We start from the raw sequence: 22,040 nt of genomic DNA, 5'->3' as shown, positions 1-22,040 counted from the left end.
ACTAAATGAGGTCACATGGTCCTTAATTCCCTATGCTGCAGTCATGCAACAACGATCCAAAGTTTAGAGAGCCAAGACTAGCCATCCATTGACTTATGATTTTCTTTCATTTTTTGCAGCCAACACTAGAATTAGAGTTCCATTTTTTCTATTTCTTTATCGACACTTCCCGTTCTCGTTCAACTGATATTTGGATTTTTGACAGTTCCAAATGCGAGCCTTATTAAGAAGAGTCCATTGGACTTCCATTTGCATTAATAACTGTTGAGAAACAACGTATATATCTTGTTACAAGGTCAACAAATGATGCATCATGTGGCGTTGATGGATAATACATCAAGTTATTTTATTAGATATCATCATTGAAAAATGTAGTACGTAGCCCAATCCATGAAGACAAGATCAAAGCTTCGAGAAGGCGGGTTTTCTTTTCTGTAAATGTGCGGAGACTGCCTCCATGAGATCATCAGACAGAAGCATTGAAGAGTTCCAAGTGGCTACATAATCCAATCCCTGTTCCAAACTGGATTCGCGACTTCTTAATAGAACGGCTTTTGTCCCAGTGACAGCAAGAGGCGACTTTGCAGCAATCCCTGTTAAAATCACCCTCACAACACATCATCTTCAGGAAGTGTATGGTTCTATTGAAAGTGAAGTTTGCTGACGCAGTTGCCATGTAGTATGCTAACAATAACAATAACTACTACAGCCAGCCAAAATCAATAATTTATGAGGCGACCACATTTCCCCACAACGCCTCAACTTACTAAAAAACCATCACTAGTTACCAAAATGCAGAGTGTAGTTATGCTTGCTAATGCAAGAGAGAGAAATTGGTAAACATCATATCAGCACCAAACAAAAATCCTACTTAAACAAAACCTGCATTAGCCAACATCCTAATGCAAACATACACATACCCAAAACATCAAAATTTCTAGTACTCTTAAGTCTCATACAAACTGAGCTACGGCTTTCACATAGCCCAACCACCTCATACAGAGAAACACATTGTTTCATATACATGCTCACTTGATAACTGCAATGCATATATAACATCATCATTCATCATAGATCAACTCATTGTCAAAAATTTCATTTAATTTGATAATGAAGATATAGGGTTTTGCTCCAATGCAATAGCCATCATGGCTATTGGATTTGCAATTTAATTCAAAACTAATTGTCCTGATGATAATCAGGATTGCACCTATGCTCAAAACATACGCATTCTATCTAGACTTCCCCTAGAAAATTGTTCAAACTATCCCACCATATGCAAGCATGAAACATATGCCCTAATCCACACAATTGTCTAAATTTTAGACCTACAAATAACGGTAAAGAGCTAGAACCAACAAAAGATAAGACCAACTTACCCTCGGCGATGATTTTCACACCCTCATCCAATTCCTCTTTAGACCCAAAAACCTGAGAAACCAAACCAAACTCCTTGGCTTCCTGACCCGAGAACCTCCGACCAGTCAAAGCCAATTCCATTGCATTACCAAATCCAACAATCCCCGGCAACCTCTGTAACGTCCCTAAATCAGCCGTTAACCCCAAATCAACTTCCTTCACCGAAAAAAAAGCATCTTCACTACAATACCGAATGTCACAAGCTGTCACAATATCGATGCCGCCACCGATACACGCTCCTTTTATCGCAGCGATCACAGGCTTCCTGCACCGCTCGATCGCCGTGATCGCGTCCTGCAGGGACTTAATGTCTCGCCGGAGCCTCTCTCCGGATCGTCCGCGATCGCCGGAATCGTTGGTGATGGATTTTAGGGTTTTTATGTCGATACCGGAGCAGAAATGGTCGCCGGTTCCGGAGAGGACGATGACGGACACGTTAGGGTTTTGGTCGAGGGATTGGAGAGCAATCGGGAATTCAGTGAAGAAATCACGCGATAAGGCGTTTCGCTGAGATGGACGGTTGAGATTTATTTGGAAAACACCTGAGTTTGGGGATTTTTGGAAGACAAGGAGAGTTTTGTAGTGCTCCATTTCTGGCTTTTGTTTGGGTTGTGAGAAAGTGATTTCAAGAAAATGATAGAAAACATTTAGAAGAGAAAGAAAGAAGGCCTAAGCTAAACGACGACGTTTCTAATGTTCATGTTAAAAAGAAAAGAAGTAGAGAAAAGAATTCGAACCCCGGTAACTAGATACTACATTCACCTTCCACAGTGCAAACCACTACATCTAGAAATATCTTTGACCAGGATCTCTAAATTTATTATATATTTAACCAATAATTTTGTTGATCAATAATTGAGAATTTGAGAGTTAATGCGGTTGGTGATTTTTTGAAGAAGCTGATATATTAAAATGGCTAAATAGAAGGTAGCTAAAAATAAAATATAGGGAAGGAAAAAAGAAAAATTACAAAAACAAAAAGGTAAATATAAAAGAAAAAAAATCAAATAAAAAAAATTATCAAAATTAAAGGAGCTGATACATCATATTTAATATTTTAATTTGGTGTTAGATCAATTTATAATACTTTCAAGTCTCATAATTAAAGCAGTGTTAATAACCATGAAAAACTTATCTTTAGATTTGAATCAATTCAAGAGGTGATAAAATATTTTTTAAAAAATTGTTTTTGAAATGTGATGGTAATTGATTAAAAGAGTTGCGCACAATTATATTTTATATAGATGAAATTGAAATTAATTAGTGGTTTCGGTATAAACAAATTAACTTTTCCTTAATTCGCTCATGCCTGATTAAGTTCTTGAGAGATAAGGCGTTGATGTTTCATTAGAAGAGTTGTGTACGACATTTAATTTCTTATATAAAAGCCGAGATTGAGATTAATCAATGGTTTCTGTTAAGCAAAAAAATAAAATTCCTTAATTCGGCCATGATTGACGCAGTCGATGACCTCAAGAGGGGCATTAATTCAAGATTAAAAGTAAAGAAAGAAGGATGTGCCAATTATGAAATGAGTTTGAAGTGTTGTTGTGCAGATTAAGGAGACATGTATATATTCAAGATTTATCTTGAGATTGCACGTAATCAAGTGATCCCCACGTCACCATAATTTTTATAAGCTGATAACGCGTAGATAAGAGTTTTAAAGTTCGGGAATTCAGCTTTTTATCTCCAGAAACAAAAAGTTTTGGTGCATATCTTCATGTTGAGCTTTAATTTGATTACGAGCCTGATTTTTATTATATTAACAGGTTTTTTTATAAAAGAAATATATCTAAATAATATTTTTTACAAGAACATTTTATAACCACGAAACAAATGGATCGTGAGCTTCCGTTGTCCCAAATCGTACATTTTAACTCACCCCACCACCACCTTATCACCATTCCAAAATCCAATAATTCCGCTGTGTTCTGTCTGAAATCAATGGATGAAGATAAAGAAAATGTGAACACTCAAAAGACATCGGAAGTGTCTCAGGTTGTCTTTGACTGAAACTTGAAGGTCGTTACCGAGATGACATTCTCTAGCAACTCTGCCTTTACCAGCTGTTCACATTCAATTATTATACGAGATTGATAGATGTCTTCAAATCATCAACATATAGCAATCAATTATGCCACGCGTATGATCATATACATGCTTAGCTGACAGTATTTGATATTTCATGTAACAAATGTCAGCCCCAGATTTAGTTTCGTTGCTTCCCTTGATTTTTTATTCCTCTGCTGTCTGCTGTATAGCATTGATTTGAATCCTAACGTTTATTATTAATTCTCTTATTCAACCATGCCCCTTTAATCATTGAAATCGGAATAACAATAATTGTTTGCCACGAAAGACAACATGACAATATATATATAATGACGGAGCCAAGAATTTTTTCTGTCACTATTAAATAAATATATCATTTTTTTTAAGATTGATTATTAATTCATGTATATAAATTTTTAAAATTAACAATAAAGTTTTAATTTATTTAAATATACTATTCAAAATATTAAAAACTAAATTTAAAATTATATAAAATTAAAATGAAAATAAAAATAAACTCACTATTAAAATTATATACTTTGATGTTTTGTGAAGTATAATTCATTTATAATCAAATCTAAATCGATATTATAACAACCCTTGAAAGGATAAAATAACAATCTCATATCAATTAGAAAACAAAATAATTAAATTTTTTCTCTCTCTCAATTCCTCATTCATTCACTTGATTCTTCTTTAAATTAGTGTTTTATAAGTTAGACTTTGTAATTTTACAAGGTTATTCTCTCACTTTTCTTATTTATTTTTTTCCTTGGAATTTTTTTTTTTAATGTTTTCCCTTACTTTTCTCTCTTTCTCTCTTGCCTTTTCTTTTCTTTCTTTTTCTATTCTGCTTTTGCCCGGTCAGCAACATATAAAAGGAAGGAAAAATTGATTTCTTTTATTTTTTAATGGAAAATAATTATTTTACCATTCATGAGTCGTTTTGCTTTTATTTGACGGTCTTTTTTTTCTTTGTTAGCACTACCAAACTTTCCAAACCATGTAAGGAAACACCATAGCAATCTATAGTGTTTTATGAGAAAATATACAGTTGTAATTATTCAACCAGTTCAATATTAAAAAAATAAAATTGACAACGATAATTTTGAACAAATTCATAACAAAAAAAATATGAGGAATAACTGTAACAATCTACGGTGTTTTAAAGAAAAAAGTACAAAACAAAATTCTCAACCAGTTTAATATTAAAAAAATAGAAGCAACAAAGATAATTTTGAAAAAAAAAATCATATAAAAAAACAAAAAGCATAAAAAAAAAACTATGTAAAGAAAAACTATAGCAATTCACAATATTTTGTGAGGAAAATCACAATTATAATTCTCAACCAACTCAATATTTGAAAAATAAAAGCGACGAAGATAATTTTGAAAATAATTATAGAAAAAACATAAAAAACAATGTGGGTAAACACTGTAGTAATTCAAAATATTTTAAATAAAAAAACTACAAAGTTAAATTCTTAACTATCACAATATTAAAAAAAAAAATCAACAAAAATAATTTTAGAAAAAAAAACACATTAAAAAACACTATAGCAAAACAAAAACTATGTGGATAAACATCGTAGCAATCGACAATGTTTCAAAGAAAAAAACTATAAAGCTAAATTCTCAACCAATTTAATAGTAAAGAAATAAAATTGACAAAGATAATTTAAAAAAAAAAGAAGAAGAAGAAGATAATTTTGGGGGAAAAAATGAAAAAAGAAAAAGAAAAAGCATGTGGGGAATGGAAAAAAACAAAAATAAATAAATAAATAAAAATATGTAAAAAAAGTTACAGAATTTCCACACGAGTTGTTGATTACTGTTAATATACCTTTTCATTCAAATCAAGAGCAAACGAAGGATAAGATATGATTGCGTTTTCACCTGCACTTTTTTAAAGTTTGTTTACCGCGGAATCTATCTGAAAGAACTTATTTAAAAATTACTTTTAAAAAACATTACGCAACATGATGTCAAACAAGCGAGCTCCGTTGATTCAATTTTAAATGTTTCCCTCTGTCTTTATTAAAGAGAAGATTTCCAGTACTTGGTGAACACGAATAGCTAAATTTCTAGCAATAATTAAACAGTTAAAAATCTGTACTTAGTGGGGTGTGATCAGTTAATTAAGCTAGCACCCTATATATATATATATATGATTTGGTCTAAGCTTTTAACCTCAAGATCTTTTATGGAAATAATTAATTAACAGCAGTACCCTTTTAAAGAAACTGACAGGCAAGTGAAGAAATTCAAGCCATTTGGTTAGTTAGCAGTTGGTAAATTCAGCCTTAATAACAAGAACTGCAAATTAGCTGCCAAATAAATAAATTAGCTAAATGAAGTACAGCTAATATAAACGTAGCATATTCCTGAAATAAATGCTAACCCTAGAAAGAATAACAGCAAAGAGAGAACAACAGAAAATTAATCATTTGTTGTTTTATGAAATAGCAAGGTCATGTATTTTGTCATCTGCTTTCTTCTTGTATAACTGCAAAAACAGATGGCTTGGAGGAGAATAGTGCAAGATCCCCTCCATAACACGGCATTTATTATAAGCCTAAATGCTAACATAAAACATACATATGCATGCACACACCACACTGCTGGCTATCGAACAAAAAACAGAAATACTGTAACTTAAGCTGGCGTGTTAATGCGTGTTTGGTTTTTTTTCTTTTTCCTTCTGTTTTCGTTTGAGAGGATTCAAGAAGAGGAGAGAAGAAGATTTGTAAGAGGAGAGATCGAAACGGCTAAAAATAAAAGAAGAGCTATGGAGAAGTCACGTTAATTAAGCTTTGTATTAGGGGATAGCCTTGCTGTATGTTAGTAACGTAAGAGCCTCGACACATTCTTCACTAATCCATCCACTCTCTGTCAGGGTGCGTGCAATGTATGATCCTCCACAAAGACCACTGCGAGCGCATCTAATTAAACGTCATAGAATTCATGATTAAGTAAATTCTACTGTTGATTAATTAATTAGAGCCAAATCAACAATTAACAAAGGAGTGAAACTTTTCTCTGTAAACGGTTGTGTTCTTAAGAATAAAAAATTATTGTATGCATGCCCTTTAATTGGGTCCGAAATGTAAGCACGCGAGGAGGAGGGTACGTGGGAAAAGGAAAGGTGATTGTGTAAAATGAATTTGGGCTACGCCACCTACTAATTCTCCACTTGTCATGCAACAAGAATGAGTTCAATACGCACACTCTCCTGTGTATAGTTTCGCACATGTAAATCAACAGTGTGAATTTTTTGTGTATATAATAGGTTCTCAAAACTTTGGCTTGCCATCCTCTAGCTCCAGTTGTTTGCATGAGATCATTGAGAGAAGGAGGGGCTTTAGGTAGCGAGTGATTCTTAGACACAGAAAGCAAGGGATCCTTAATTTGCTTGAGGGCGCCCTCTGCTTCTTCTGTTTCTTAGTTTCCACATATAGAGAGGTTCTAGTTTGGTGTTAATTTATTGAGGAGGAAATAGTTCAGATGGCAGTGATGAACATGCAGCATCCTTTGGCATTTACATTCGGCATCCTCGGTATGTTATGCACCATCCTTTTCTTTTCATTACTGAGGAAAAATTGAAAGAGTTTAGCCTGAAAATCGATGCATATAAGTATACAGAAAGAAAGCTAGCTGTAGGAAGCACAACTTCCTCCATTTCCTTCCTCCCTTTACATGATCGATACTTGCAAAACGTTTATCTTTAGCATCCTCTCAGTAGTTGATCTCCTTTAGGTTCATGGTATTGTCAACAGTTAGCTAGCTAACCTCTAGGTTTGCAATCTACTCACATCTTCTTCTTCTTCTTCTTCAACGTTTTGTCACGCAATTATAATGCTAATTAAGTAATATGGCTAAGATGTCAATTAGTTGTCCTAATTCTATGTACTTGTTAGTTGTTGGTTTCCAGATATATAGTTATTTGCTTTGCTAGTAATAATGCCAATAGATCCTTAATTCTTCTAATAATTAATGCATGTGAACTCGATAATAAAATCACGATCTACCTTCCTCGTTATTCGAGTATATATTATTTGTTTTGTAACCAAAAAAAGTAAGATTGTTCTACCTGTACTCATCTCCTTTCCTTTCCTGAAACTAACCTTTGCTAAAAATAATTTAAGGGGAAAGTGATCATATGTTAGAGATCTTCTCCTGACACCCTATAAAGAATTTAGAAGAAAAACAAGGACAGGGAAAGAAAACAAGAAAAATCTTATTGCCAATCCTAGTTATGTTCACCCATTCTTTCTCTGATCATCAAGATGTTGCTCCATGTTGTTGTTAATTTTTATGGATGACTAGCTGACTAATCGGTAAAATTCTCTTGTGCATGATGACAGGTAACATTATCTCATTCATGGTGTACCTGGCTCCAGTGTAAGTATATATTGTGCATGAGTTTGTGTTTCTTCGCTTGTTGTTCTTGATTATGTAGATCCAATGAAGAAAACATTAAATAGCTATTTTTTCTTACAGGCCAACATTTATCAGGATTTTAAGGAAAAAATCAACAGAAGATTTCCAATCGTTGCCTTATATCGTGGCATTGTTTAGTTCTATGCTTTGGCTCTACTATGCAATGCTCAAAAATGATGAAATTCTTCTTGTCACCATCAACTCATTTGGATGTGTCATAGAGACTATTTACATCGCCATTTATATCGCTTATGCAACAAGAGAGAGCAGGGTATATATGCATGATTTATCAATTGCTACCACTGCTTTATTCAAGATTTAACTTGGAATATCATTAATCCATATTTATAATGATATGAATTGAGTTTTGGGGTGCAGGTCTCAACAATCAAATTGCTTGTTTCTATGAACATGGGGTTATTCTCGTTGATCATTCTCCTTACACATTTTCTTGCAAGTGGTTCAACTCGTGTCAAGGCTCTCGGTTGGCTTTGTGTTGCCTTCTCTGTATGCGTTTTTGCAGCACCCTTAAACATTGTGGTGAGTTTGACTTCAGAGTACTGAACTACAACTTCATAATTTTAGCTAGCTTCATGTTTTTCACCTATAATTCACTCGTTTTTTTGTAGAAACAAATCATTCGAACAAAGAGCGTTGAGTTCATGCCGTTCACCTTGTCATTTTTCCTTACTTTGAGCGCTGTCGTATGGTTTGCTTATGGCCTTTTCATCAAGGACATGTGTGTTGCCGTAAGTGATTTCCATGCATTACTTCCGAAAAATAATTAAAAAGAAATCCACCTATTTCATTTAAGCTCAGCCGTTAGATTAATCTCTTTGTTTCCATGTGAATTCGCAGCTTCCGAACATCTTGGGTTTCGTCTTGGGGTTACTTCAGATGCTGCTGTATGGAATCTACAGAAACGCAGAGAAAAAGAAGATGCCAGCTGAAAACTTGAAGAGCATTGTCATCCTAAGCACATTAGGGGCTTCTGAAGTTTATCCAGTCGATGCTCAACCTGATGTGAGTGCAGCGGAGCATGACCAGACAGAGGAGTCCAAGGAGAATGAGAAAAGCACGGATGCTTCCCACGATGACCTCCAATCAAATGAATGTGCAGTTTGAGCTACCTGTATTAAAAATAATTAAGATCAAATATTAAAAAAACGCTAGAATTTTCATTGATCTGTTTATTATGTGTTTTTAATATTAATTTAAATATAAAAAAAATATAGTTTAAATTAAAAATATTATCCTATCCTTGATAAATAAAACTATATGAATATTATTTAATATCTCTCCTTAAATTTACGATGCAGCAGCCATAAGTATTAAGAGTTTGCCAACTAGAAAAAAAAAAATAATATTAAATTATTATATAGTTTTATTTATTTAATATAGATATTATTTAACAGTTACAATCTTCCTCACTGATGATCATGCCATGCCTTTGATCCCCTACCAGTTGCATTAATTTCATGTTGTACACTCTGTATGAGTGAGATGTGTCTGCTTCCCTCTTGATACAAGACATGAACGAATCAAAAGCAGTACAAAATGTTAATTTTGTTTGTGTTTTTTTTCTTTCTTTCTTACATGTTAGTGAGCTTACTTGGGAACACTGGGTAAGACAGACCATACAGCTTAAATTAGGCTTCTCTCTATTAAAATAGATGCGTGGCCTAGCTAGCTTGCAGCATCTTGTGAGCCCCATTTCACGCGGTCTTTTCTGATTGACCCTTGATTTTGGACAGGCCAAAGTGAAATTCTGGTTGCCATATAAAACACTTCCACCAGACCAGAAGGTCACATGTTGAAGGTTCGTGAGTTCCGTTTCGTTATTGGCATGGCTTCCTCCTTTTGATCTCTCTTTTATGAACCAACTTTCCTGTCATCTAAAGCAACACAACAGGCACTTCTATACTGATAAAACATGGCACACCGTGGACCTGGGTATGGATAAAACTTGTACATTTCCAATAAATAGCAGCTCTGGGAAAGATGGTAAGTGGTCATTGACAGGGGAAAGGGGATTTATTCTGTTAAATGGATGCATCGAGTCTTTTTCACCTTGACAAGAAACATTTTAAATGCAAAGATTGTTTTGTGCTCTGGTAAATTATGTGTGGAAGAATGCATCACGAGATTACCACATCAATTAGTTGATAAAATTACTTTCTTTGGTCGGTAAAATGTCGTCGAAGAAGACTACAGAGTACAGACAGCTGAAATGTTTATGCTTGGAAGGAACCTACAAGAGCAAGAAGAACATGACCTAGACGTCTTAACTCTCAAAAAAAATTTGAATACGTCTTGTTCTTTTCTTGCTCTCCTAGATGATAATGTACACTCTCAGATTATGCTTTTCTTCGTTATCATCATCTTCTTGTTCTATGTTTCAACATAAAGAACACTAACTGGCACCAAATCCCTTACAAGCAGAAAAGCAAAGCTTAAATTTCCAATGTTTCTTCTTCACTCGGTGATGGTGACTGAAGTGCAGGAAACTAGACAGTAAGGAAATATGATGCCAGGCATCATTATAATATTTTTGTGTGCTATCCATTACTGCCATCAAAACTTCCTTGAGCATTTTGGCGTTGTTTCTCTCTCCAATTTTCTCCCCACATCTTGGCCTCAGCAACTGCTCGTTCTCTATCTAAATCCCTGTTTAACATCTTAGCAGTTTCTCTTGGTGAGTCCTCTTTCTCGGACCCATCCAAGTCCCATCTGCGTCCCGATCCTCCACCTTCCTCATTCTTTGATAGCTGTCCACCTCTCTCATCTCTGTGTCTTTTTTCATCCCTGTCCCCTGAACCTCTGTGGCCATGACCATTAGGTTCACAAGCCTGGTTTGCTAAATAAGAAAGTGCAGTGACCACATCCCCAATGAGAGGACGCGCAGCAGCCTGCTCCTGGATGCACATGGATGCCACAGCTAGAGCCTGGTAGAGTCCTCTCATTGGATAACGTCCCTGCAGTCGTGGATCTGCCAATTTTGAGAATTTCCTGCGATCATTGAATAATGGACGTGCCTGCATAATGGTAACAGCTCCTCCATCAAAACACAATTATCACATGAGCATAGGAAAAATGTACAGACAAAAAGACCATAGAGAATGGGCTAAACTGCAAAATGGTCAAAGTTAATTACCCATGCAACAAGGTTCTGTTCTCCGTGTGGTTGAGTGCTGTCAATTGCTTTACGACCAGTTATCAGCTCTAAGAACACTACCCCAAAACTGTAGACGTCAGATTTTACAGTCAATTGTCCTGTCATGGCATACTCAGGAGCACAGTAACCATAAGTGCCCATAACCCTGGTGGAAACATGTGACTTGTCCCCAGTGGGGCCAAGCTTTGCAAGCCCAAAATCAGAAAGCTTTGGATGAAATCCTTCTTCCAGTAAAATGTTGGATGACTTAAAATCCCGATAAATAACAGGAGGGCTTGCTTTATCGTGCAGGTATTCCAAACCTTTGGCTGCACCAGCCGCTATCTTCATTCTTGTGTTCCAATCTAGTGGTTCCTTCTCAGGTGGAAGATCTGCAGAAGGATCCATCAACCAGTGAGTTAAATAAAATAAATAGCCATTATTTCCTCTTAATAATGTGTAATTTAATTGTCAAAAAATATGAAATATGTTCAGTGAAAAGCAACCCCAGAATTGTAGTGCACACACCAAGCATTAACTTCAATCAACACTATCCTAAAATCTCAAGCATGAAACGTCATTTTCCTTGTGTGCGCATATTTGACATTTCAATAGCCTACTGTGTTCATATATCAACATCTGCCTCCTTATTTGATGATGTGACCATCATGTCCCTTATAAATTTTACTTTCCTATTCCAAATTATTCAAAGTGCAACAGACACAATCTTTGATATTTGAAGCTGTCATTCAAAGAAACCAACCAATGAATTGAGAGTCCATAAATATTAATGTGGACAGTCAATCTATCTGAATGATAAGCCAATGAGTATCACTAAGCAGTAAATTCTGCTTCTAATATCTCAAAAATAAACTCGTCAATTAAGAAAATGAAATATAGGCTCTGATATTTATTGAGTGCATTACCTCAGAAATCAGAACAACCTTGTACAACCAAACTTATTTGAACAAAATTTTACTCTGATCAAATGCTAGTTTTATGATGAAAGATATTCCGCTTTCACTGGCTATGCTATGATCTCAATGACAATCAAATCCACCTCAGAAACCAGAATAAATCCAACAATGTTAATGGAATGTTTCAATGCTGTTAAAGATGAGCTAAACAAAATGAAGAGATAGAAAGACAAGGGAACATGCATCACGATTTCTACCCACCACTGAGTTTTTCATTAAAGAAAATCAGTATCACCTACAAGGAAACGGGAGGAGAAAGAGAGATCATGATACCTCCTCTAACCATAATCAGTGGAGAAAGGTCATTGGTTTAATAAGTCATCAAGGATGTCCCTACTAGATTCTCCAATAACCTGACATGACCATGCTCTTGTCTTTGCTTTAACCAACCTCAAATTAAAAAGCTTACCTTTTAACTTCTCTATGGCATAGGTCATGATGCTTCATAGCTGGTCCTATCTTTGAAATTTTTCTTTGGAATATTTATCACTTTGATGACTCAGCATTGTACAGTAATTTTATTTTGAAAGTTCAATGATTGGGTTTAACACTGATAATAACTTCAGAGGAGCTAGGGTACCTTGATAATACAAATAAATGAGAGAGAAATGATACAAAAATTAAAATTGAAGATTTAGAAATGCGAGGAATGTTACCGTGAAGGTGATCTTCTAATGATCCCAAGGGCATAAATTCATAGACAAGGAGCCGCTGATCCCCATCAGCACAATAGCCAATCAGGTTCACAAGGTTTGGATGATGTAAAAGGCTCAGCATGAGAACCTCCACTAGAAATTCCCTATTACCCTGGAGGCCATTCCTATCCAATTGTTTGACAGCAACAACCTGTGAAAAATAGGAAGTGAGTAGAAATTAAAAAACTCAACCATGTCCACCACTCTCCAAAGCTGATGCCCTCATGTTAGTCCATCAACGTATAACGGGAATTTCAAAAAACTTCTGACCAGAAACCCACCAGACATTCACTAAGGCATCATAAATTTAAGCTTCGCAGAAAGAGCAAAACTATTTGTTGCCAAAATCAATCCAATCTGCTGCCTTCCCTAGAAAATTATCAATTTCAAGCAACAACGGCAGCCGGGAATGGATTCAATGTCAGTTAAACAACAAAGAAAAACTCAAGGAATAAGTGTTTGGTCACTGTTTAACTGGCCTAAAATTAAAAAGGATACCATCAATGACTCATTAGAATATTAGCATATCAATGGCTCCATACAGATATAAAAATTAATTCCACAAACTTCAGAGTCAAGGTTACCAAAGATGGATTAATTAGTGTGTACATATGAGATCGTCAAGAACTATAAGGTTCTAATATCACTGCAAAGAGTTTAACAACCATGCTGATCTAATGGTGATTTAACAAAGCTTTAATCCTTGTCACCCAATTAAGGGACTGTAATAAACAAAGACAGGTCCTCATAACTTGATATTTCTATCCTCATCTAAGTTGAGAAGTAAAGGAGAAAACAATTAAGAATCTATTTCTTGTGCTAAACTGTGAATGAAGTAGGTCGGATAGGTATCCTGTGATAATAAACCCATAACAAAAGAAAATATATCTCGATTACATTTTGCTTTCACAACTGCAAATAGTAAATTGATCATATATCTCTTAGCAGTGACTGATTTTGTAGTCTTCTTTTCTGCTGTATCCAGTTGTTCAGTGGCTTTAATTTACTTTCAAGTGATTACAAATAGTATTTAAGTTTGGAATCAGTATTGTATCGAATTTAAATACATTTTCTTAGGATCCTGGGGATCTTTGTGTTGTTTTACTTCATCCCTCTCATTATTTCAAGCAAGATAATTCATTGACAAAAAATAGGTGGTCAAAAATCAGTGCTTATAGGTCTGTTAATCAGATGGGGGAAAAAAAGAAGAAGAATTTACCTGACCAGTGCTCTCAAGACACCCTTTATATACACGTCCAAATCCCCCTTCACCTAAGAAACACTCCGGCATAAAATTCTTGGTTGCAGCTGCAAGTTCACGAAAAGCAAAAATTTGAGCAGCTATATTGACACCAGGTGCATCCTTTGGACTTGGCAATTGCCTTTTAGATTGTCCTTCATTGCTTCTTGGTCTGAGCCTGTCAGATCCTGTAAATTCCATCAAAACAAAGAGCTCAGATCGATAAAAAAAAAAAAAAAAAAATTCATTTACTTTCAACTAGGCATTATAAGATAGAGAATTTCAGTCCTCAAATTCAGTGAGATCAATAGAACAGTTGCATAGCAATGGTCATGAATTGAACCTCCATAAATGATGGTTCCAAAGAGACAAATTGATAATTGAATAAGTTACTAATACCCCCACCCAATATCTCCAACCTTCTAATCACCGATCAGATCCAACCCGAATGCTCGAATATTTCACCAAAGAATGAAAAACTCTTTACAAGCTGCATGAAAATCCAGTGGGGTCTACCAGAACCAATCTAAAGTCTATCATTTCTAGAATTTCATCATCAAGTACTCGTAATAAAATAGGAAAAAAGAAAAGGCAAAGCAAGTGTTATTGATGTGATATCAACAAACATTACAAAATCAGAAAGTAACCAGATCAGATCAAGCAATGACAAATATGAAGAAACAGCTAATTCATAAAAAGCAAAGAAATTGATTATAAAAAAAATAAAACAAAAACTAACCAGAAGACAACTTGGAGATGTTGGAAGGAACAGTAGGCAAAGTTGGCTTCAGATCATCAGATTGTTTCTCTCGATTCAGCTCCTCTTCTTCCCTTGAATCAAAACAAGGAAAACAGCCCATCTCCAGAAATCCAATAACAAAGCGTTTCACAAATCCTTAAGCTTACAGGAGCAATCCAAAACTCAAATCAGAGCTTCATTACTATAAAAAAAACATTTGCCTTCTTATTCTTCTTCTTTTCCCCTTGGATATAATACTTCACACAAATCCGACCAAAAGAATCATGGAATGGAATTATAATGGTCAGGATAATATTAACTTCTCCATCTCTGTCCGATGAGTCAAAACGACAAAGTAAAGGAATCGAGAAGTTGAAGAAACACCAATAGCAATAACAGAGAGAGAATATGAAGAGACTTTATTTTATCAAGAACCAAAAAGGAAAAACCTTTTCTTGGGTGCCTGTCATTTCTTGCTGGTGAGGAGAGCGAGAGGTGGGATTGTTGGCAGTGAGAGAGAGAGAGAGAGAGAGAGTAGAATGTAAGAAGACAGAAGCCGGCTTCTGTCTACACTAACAACTAACTGTATAAGTCCCAAATTTATAGAGAGATAGAGAGGGTATGTTAGCATCTCTCTCTACACTCTACCCCTCTCTTGCCTGTCTTTGACCACTATTAAATTTTACAATTTCCTTTTATTTTATTATTTATGTATAGCGTGTGAGTCTGGATATTCTTACCGCTTAAGGAGAGAAATTTGTGTTACCATGTTGCCTTTGGTTTTTCATTACAAGATCATAACGTAAACAGTGTGAACTGACGAGAGAATTAATTAAAAAAGGTCAAATGGCGGGACTGACGGAGGAAACGAGAAGATTGAATTCCAATGTTTTGTTTTGCAGGTCGGGAAGTCATTCGTAACGGAACTTTTTTTTTTTTTTCTTGTAGTTAGGTACATGATCAAACTTGCACCCCTTGCCTGCACGTCCTCAGGTCAGGGTCTTAAACAATGTTTTACCCATAGTTTTTAAATCCAATTAGAAGGTCGACAAGGTTAGATATTAAGTGGGTTGCCCTCGTTATCCGGTTAATTTGATTTTTTTATTTTATAAAATAGTAAAAATAATATCCTTTAAAATAAATAGAAAGAATTTAATAGGTTTTAACTTTTTTTTTTTTATGGGTTTCAAGTCAATCTAAATTTTAATTACGTTGATTCCCTCTTTATTTTTATTAAAACTTGGCCTAGCTTAAGTGTTGGGTCACCGGAATTACATGTCAACCCATTAATTCAAGTCGGGTTTAAGAATAGTGGTTTAACCATGTTACATTAGTTAAAACTAGTTTTTTCTTGGCGATCAGTCAATATTTATTTTTATATAATTTTTTAATTATTAAGATAATTATTTAAAAAAACATTGATAATTTAAATTATAAAGTAAAATGTATTTATTCCATTAAAATTATATCTTCTTGGTTATTAAAATTTTTTTATTTAATTAAAACATAATTTTTTCATCACTATCAAGGTCTTTTCAATACATTGCAATAATTAAATAACAAATCATAAAAATCCACAGCCCTTTAAACTTAATTTTCAAGTTCTTCTCGCTTTAAAATATACTGGAAGTATTTTAGAAACCTTAATAATAATATTCTCAACTTTAAAAATCTAAACTGATTAAAAAAATTATAAACCTCGATTTACTTTTTTAAGTGTATTCAAAAAGCAAATTAACCCCATTTAACTCTCTATTCTGACGAAGGCATTACTATTAAAATTGGCTTTCTCATACTCTATATATATGGATGATCAAATTTTTTTTTTTTTTTTTTTTTTTTGATAATTTTCTTTCTCATATCTCAAAATTTATAGACTAAAATACAATAAAAAAAAATTAAAAATAAAGATTTGACTAAAAAAAGTCAATGGATTTTACTCCAAGTCATGAGTTTACCAAGGTTTTTTATTTGGTTAGGCCAAGACAATCCTTCTTTTTTTATTTTTTTTAAACCGAAACCGGTATAGGTCTCAGATCGAGTTTTGTAGCTAGGGTTATCACCAGAGTTTTTAAACCTGGCCCGATGGTCGACCCGGCCTAAAGTTCACCCGGTTTTAACCAGGTCATTGGGTTTTGACCAGGTCACCAACTCGCCCGAGTCAATTCTGATTTTTTTAAAAAATCAAGACGATATCGTTTTAGCTAAAAAAAATTCAACAGGTTGCAATCGGGTTTTTGATTGAGTTTTGCCAGGTCACTGAGTCACCCCAAGTTTTGACTTTCTTTTTTTTTCTTAAACTTGGCCCCGTTTCAGCTCCAGATCCCTGATTGATCAACTGGACCAGGTTTTAAAACTATGATTATCACACCACTATTAACTTTAAAACTCTATGTAAACTTAAAGTAAAACAAACACATACACTTTAAATATGTAATTTTGATAATGGCACAAATAAAAACATGACACTAAAAGATAACAAGTTAGAAAGATAAAACTGAAGTTCGAATAGGATTATCATACAAAACCTTAATTCATAATTTTATTATTTGATATTTTTTTCTAATGTATCTCTTTAAAGATTTACAACTCCTTAAATAAAATTTAAAACTAATCTAAACAATTTAAGAAATATGAAAACAAAAAACATCAATAAAAATCCTAAACAAATCAAATAAAAAATTAAAAAACTAAGAAAACAATATATTTTTCTAAAAATCCTCATGCATCATATAGTAATATATATTAATAGTAAAATAGACTTTTTTATATTTTATCATATCTTATCCATCATCAATCATCTAGAATATAAAAATAGTTATTTTATCTTATACAATATTACTAAATATAATTTTGTCTTTATTTGTTGTTCTAGTCTATTTATATTGTTTTTATTTCTTTTATCCTCGTAAAGCAACTAAACATTACTCTATAGTGTAATTTATAACATCTCTAGGTGCAGAGGACAATAAATTGCCAAGTTCTTTTCATATATTTTACAATATGTATTTACTATTCAACTATTAGGTATTATCAATTTTATTTCCAAGTAATTTCCTATATCAATTCTATCAGTAACTATTTTAATTTCTTAATCAAGGACTTAAGTTCATCTCCCTTTTCACAAGCTTCTTTCAATCTTCATATATATCCTCGGAGTTCATCTGATTGTAATTGTTAAGCCTCCACATCTATCTATTTTTTTAGGCGAACCTCCATCGGAGGTTCATAACGTTTTCTATATGCATAATTTTTTTTTAATATATAATAATGCTTGTTAGGTAGAGAAAGATTTACAATTTATATATGTCTTAAACAGAAAATGACGAAGAAAATATATGCGAAATTGATTACATGTAGTATAAGAAAATTAAAACATTCCATGCTCATTTGTGCATTTAAAAAAAAAAACTCAATATGTTAATATCAAAACAATTAAATGGGTTATTTAATAACAGTTAGAAGTAAATAGGTTTCGATTCAATTATTTGAGAAAAAAACTAGTTCAAATTAGTTTGATTTGGTTTTTTTTCAAGATTGGCTCGGTTTTTTTCGATTTAGTTTGGTTTTTTCAGTTTCATGCTTTAAAATCGAAACCAAATCAAACTGGTCAATTTTTTCAAAATTTTAATTAATTTTTTTTTGATTTTTTTCAATTATTTTTTTCTAATTTTTTCAGTTTAATTAATTTTTTAATTTTTTTACTCACCCCTAAATTATTATAAAGAGAATAGTCATTTTTTCACTGATATTTTGAAAAACGTAATATATTTATTTTCAAATAGCTAACCACCACTTTGTTGAAGAGTTTTTTTTTAAATATATTTTAAAAAAAATTTTAGTTTTAAATTATTTTTTATATTTTTTATTATTTTAATGTCTTAATATTAAAAATAAATGTTAAAAAATTTAAAAAAATATATATTATTTTAATATATTTTAAATAAAATATACTTTAAAAAAAAACTAACACAATCCCAAATATTTTCCAAGTCTCAACCCTTCTAACCATAACCACCACCTTCACCTGTCATTGTCGTCTTCACCAAAACCACCATCTCCGCCATTGCAGTTCACAGCCACTGCAAAACCACAATGCACATAAATCACCACTAACAAATCCTTGTTTCCGCTCTAACACCATAACCACTACCAACAAACTCATAAGCCACTAGCAACAAAAGCATAAACCATCGCCTCCGCCACAGCCATACCACCGATCCACCACCCTGTTACTTAAACCAGCTGGATTCAAGATTCCTTACTTTCGAATACCCAAAAAGCTCTCACTCTATAAATCAGATCAAGAAATAAGAACCCCCAAATCTTCTAGTTGAAACCTATTATTGAATCTTGTACTAATTTTTATTTTCCATAAACCAAAATATATCATATCAAACAAGAAAAGAGCTTACCTCTTGAGTAATCGGACGTGCAAACCTTGTGGGATTTCAAAAAAGCCATGTTTTGTTGCTCTTTTGAATTTCCACGGGTACGATATATGCCATCGTATGGATTTAAGAGAAAAAATTGAGCAGGCGGTACATAACTATCATCCCACGGACTGTATTCCAAAAGCAAACACAAAATTGGAGGGAGGATTATTAAACTATTAAAAGAAATTAAAAATTTAAAAGTTGTAGTAAAATTACGATAGCATTTTTATGGTTGATCTAGACTCATTTACTGTTTTACACAATATATTAAAATAATAAATTTATAATTTTGTCATTGTAAACAAAAACATAAATGATCTTAGAAGCAGGGTATGATAATCTCTTTTTTTTTACAGTAAAATAATTAATATATTTTTAGAGGCAAAAATTAAAGCATCGGTGGGAATAATTATTTTTGACTTTTTCATTTTAAATATATAGTAAAATGACTTGCCCTTGAATTAAAATTATTTTTGCCTTGAATCAAGGGATTTTATGTTCCTTTCCTCTTGGTTTTTTTTTTTTCATATAATTATTGAGTCTGATGAAAGGCAATCTAGTAGTATTTAGACGAATAAAATATTAATTAATTTAAATAAATTAGTTGCGCGTGACATTCACACTAACACATATGGGTGTTTTTGTGTTATTCAAACGATGCGTTCATCATTATTTGATGGCCAAAATCCAACTTTCATGGTAGTGTTTTAATTCTCATGGCATCGCTCTATTCTTGGGTGATGTGTTCCATAAAAAATTTTAGGTTTCGCACCAATGATCATTTCTTTTTTTTTTTCTTATTTCCTCTTTTTTTTATCAATTTTAGAGCCTTCCCTTGCACATTTTCTAAGCAACCATTCTGTTTTTTTTTTTTATTTTTATTTCTATTTTTTATTTAAAATAATACATAGAATTGAGAATTTCTTTCAATTCAACCCTCATTTTATTTTTTTACCTTTCAAATTTAGTCTATATTCTTTTGGTTGTTAATTTTTTTAATCATTCTCTGAATTAAATTATCCTTTTAATTGCACCCCTTAATATTTTAGTTCATTTTATTTTATATTGAATTTTGTCATTATTTTATTTGATTACTATTTATTTTGTTTTTAATCCCTTTTTATCGTAATTTTTTTTTATTTTATCTTTTAATATTTTATTGATCAAGATTTTATTAATTTTCGGGTCAGAAGTTTGAAAAATTAGACCAAGTTAGTTTAGATTTTTTTTTCATATATGTTTTTTTTTACAATTGATTTCTTCTGATTCCATCCTTCTATGGAATTATTTTGTTTTAATGTGTCAAGTAACAGATTTGGCGTATTAACTTGCTTAACTTGACCCATTATTTTTTTAATTTATTTATTTTATTATTGTCTATTTTTTATTATATTATTAAATAATAGAGGTTTAACCCATTCTCAAATTTATTTTACTTTTTTTAAAAAAATGCTTTCACTAACTAAATATTTTTTTTCCGTGGTTAAAATTCTCGGCACGTGGCGTGTGTCGTGGAACCAATCTACATTCATTAGGACAAGAAATTAGTGGGAAATGGGAAAAGTCTATACGCTGAAATCTCAGTTTTTTGTCTTTGACTAAAAAATGAGAGTCAAATGCTTATTTTCAGATCGGAGTTCTCACTTTTCAGTCTTGAAATGATATGGCATGGACTCCTAGTACCTGTAATTGCGGTTTTTTTATGTATTAAAAATATTTTAAAAAAAAATTTTAATTTTTTTATTTTAAATTAAAATTTTAAAATGTTTTTAAATTTTTTTAATATATTAATATCAAAAATAAATTTTAAAAAATAAAAATTATTTTAATATACTTTCAAACAAAAATTATTTTACAAAATAACTATTATTATAATACCAAACATGCTATAAACCTACTATACTTACGTGATAGAACATATACATTGGAAAACAAGGTTTAAATTGGAGTGTTCAGTCTTTATTACAGTGTGTTTGGTGCAATGAGTGGTTTTATTGTGCTTTAAAAATAATATTTTTTTTTATTTTTATTATTTTGATATGTTAATATTTAAAATAAATTTTAAATAAATATATATATTATTTTAATTATTTCTAAATAAAAAAACACTTTAAATAAACAGCAATCAAGTTAATTATATATATATATATATAATGGTGGACCAAGACATTTTTTGTTGTTCGTTTTTTCATTCGTTACAAGTTATTTGTAGCATCTCTCCTACTCGAATGAATCTAGATTATGGTGTTGGAGAGGGATCATAATATAAACATCTCTCCATTTCATCAAAACTTATTTTAAATTTAATGTTCTTAAGACTTTGAAGCCAAGGGTGGCGGTCATGGTCTTCCATGGTTCATGCATCCTGTAATCATTTCTTTAACTTTCTTAAATTTTAAAAAGCTGATACATGGGCTAAAACAAAAAAAAAGGGGGAAGCAAAAAAAGGCACGTTTTAAAAAATTTATATAGAAGTCGGATTTAAAAAAAAATCTAATCATTAATAATAAAACTGAAAAAAAAATAATTTTTTTAAAAAAACACTCAAAAAAACTCGGATAAACCTTGTAAACCTGAACATATATCTTAAACTCTCAACCCATTAAATTCTAGACCCGGACTAAATAAAAAAAATCAATTTCTAACCAATTTAATACTGATTAGCCAAAGTAAATCCAACAAAGAGCAACAATTAAAAAAATCTAGGAAAACCTGAGTATTTTTAAAATTAGTGGAAAGATCATAGAGAAAACAAACAAATAAAAATAATTTAAAAAACTTATCTCAAATAAAACAAATAGTTATATATATAAAAAAATAAGAACTAAATTCAAAAGAAAAATAAGACAAATGGGGATGAAATAGAAAAAAGAATTATAACATTA

At 32.3% G+C, this 22,040-nt stretch overlaps 3 protein-coding genes across 3 annotated transcripts; 1 reads left to right on the top strand and 2 right to left on the bottom strand.

The window, feature by feature from the left end:
- Window positions 1-220: 220 nt before the first annotated feature.
- Window positions 221-2,091, bottom strand: LOC118043092 (delta(3,5)-Delta(2,4)-dienoyl-CoA isomerase, peroxisomal). The gene is made up of 2 exons (XM_035050928.2): window positions 1,380-2,091; window positions 221-593 (listed from the first exon to the last, which is right to left on the bottom strand). Exons 1-2 carry the CDS (start codon window positions 2,008-2,010, stop codon window positions 403-405), a joined length of 822 nt encoding a protein of 273 aa, XP_034906819.1. The 5' UTR covers window positions 2,011-2,091; the 3' UTR covers window positions 221-402.
- Window positions 2,092-6,779: 4,688 nt separating this feature from the next.
- On the top strand, window positions 6,780-9,107 carry LOC118043085 (bidirectional sugar transporter SWEET15). Its single transcript, XM_035050916.2, has 6 exons — window positions 6,780-7,030; window positions 7,839-7,875; window positions 7,975-8,185; window positions 8,293-8,454; window positions 8,544-8,663; window positions 8,773-9,107. Exons 1-6 carry the CDS (start codon window positions 6,979-6,981, stop codon window positions 9,037-9,039), a joined length of 849 nt encoding a protein of 282 aa, XP_034906807.1. The 5' UTR covers window positions 6,780-6,978; the 3' UTR covers window positions 9,040-9,107.
- A 965-nt stretch (window positions 9,108-10,072) lies between these two features.
- On the bottom strand, window positions 10,073-15,356 carry LOC118043077 (serine/threonine-protein kinase PBS1). The gene is made up of 5 exons (XM_035050905.2): window positions 14,720-15,356; window positions 13,960-14,168; window positions 12,702-12,891; window positions 11,069-11,460; window positions 10,073-10,949 (listed from the first exon to the last, which is right to left on the bottom strand). Exons 1-5 carry the CDS (start codon window positions 14,838-14,840, stop codon window positions 10,473-10,475), a joined length of 1,389 nt encoding a protein of 462 aa, XP_034906796.1. The 5' UTR covers window positions 14,841-15,356; the 3' UTR covers window positions 10,073-10,472.
- Window positions 15,357-22,040: the final 6,684 nt, after the last annotated feature.

This window comes from Populus alba, chromosome 1, assembly GCF_005239225.2.
Source record: "Populus alba chromosome 1, ASM523922v2, whole genome shotgun sequence".
Taxonomy (NCBI): Eukaryota; Viridiplantae; Streptophyta; class Magnoliopsida; order Malpighiales; family Salicaceae; genus Populus; species Populus alba.
Note: the sequence above shows the minus strand (reverse complement) of the source record. Positions and strands in the feature narration are given on the sequence as shown.

Coding starts and splice junctions, on each gene's coding strand:
- LOC118043092 (XM_035050928.2), bottom strand. CDS start 2,010: ATGGAGCACTACAAAACTCTCCTTGTCTTCCAAAAATCCCCAAACTCA. Junction 594..1,379: donor TGTGAAAATCATCGCCGAGG/GTAAGTTGGTCT, acceptor TGATTTTAACAG/GGATTGCTGCAAAGTCGCCT.
- LOC118043085 (XM_035050916.2), top strand. CDS start 6,979: ATGGCAGTGATGAACATGCAGCATCCTTTGGCATTTACATTCGGCATC. Junction 7,031..7,838: donor ATTTACATTCGGCATCCTCG/GTATGTTATGCA, acceptor GCATGATGACAG/GTAACATTATCTCATTCATG. Junction 8,455..8,543: donor CAGCACCCTTAAACATTGTG/GTGAGTTTGACT, acceptor GTTTTTTTGTAG/AAACAAATCATTCGAACAAA.
- LOC118043077 (XM_035050905.2), bottom strand. CDS start 14,840: ATGGGCTGTTTTCCTTGTTTTGATTCAAGGGAAGAAGAGGAGCTGAAT. Junction 14,169..14,719: donor CATCTCCAAGTTGTCTTCTG/GTTAGTTTTTGT, acceptor TGGAATTTACAG/GATCTGACAGGCTCAGACCA. Junction 10,950..11,068: donor AACAGAACCTTGTTGCATGG/GTAATTAACTTT, acceptor ACCATTATGCAG/GCACGTCCATTATTCAATGA.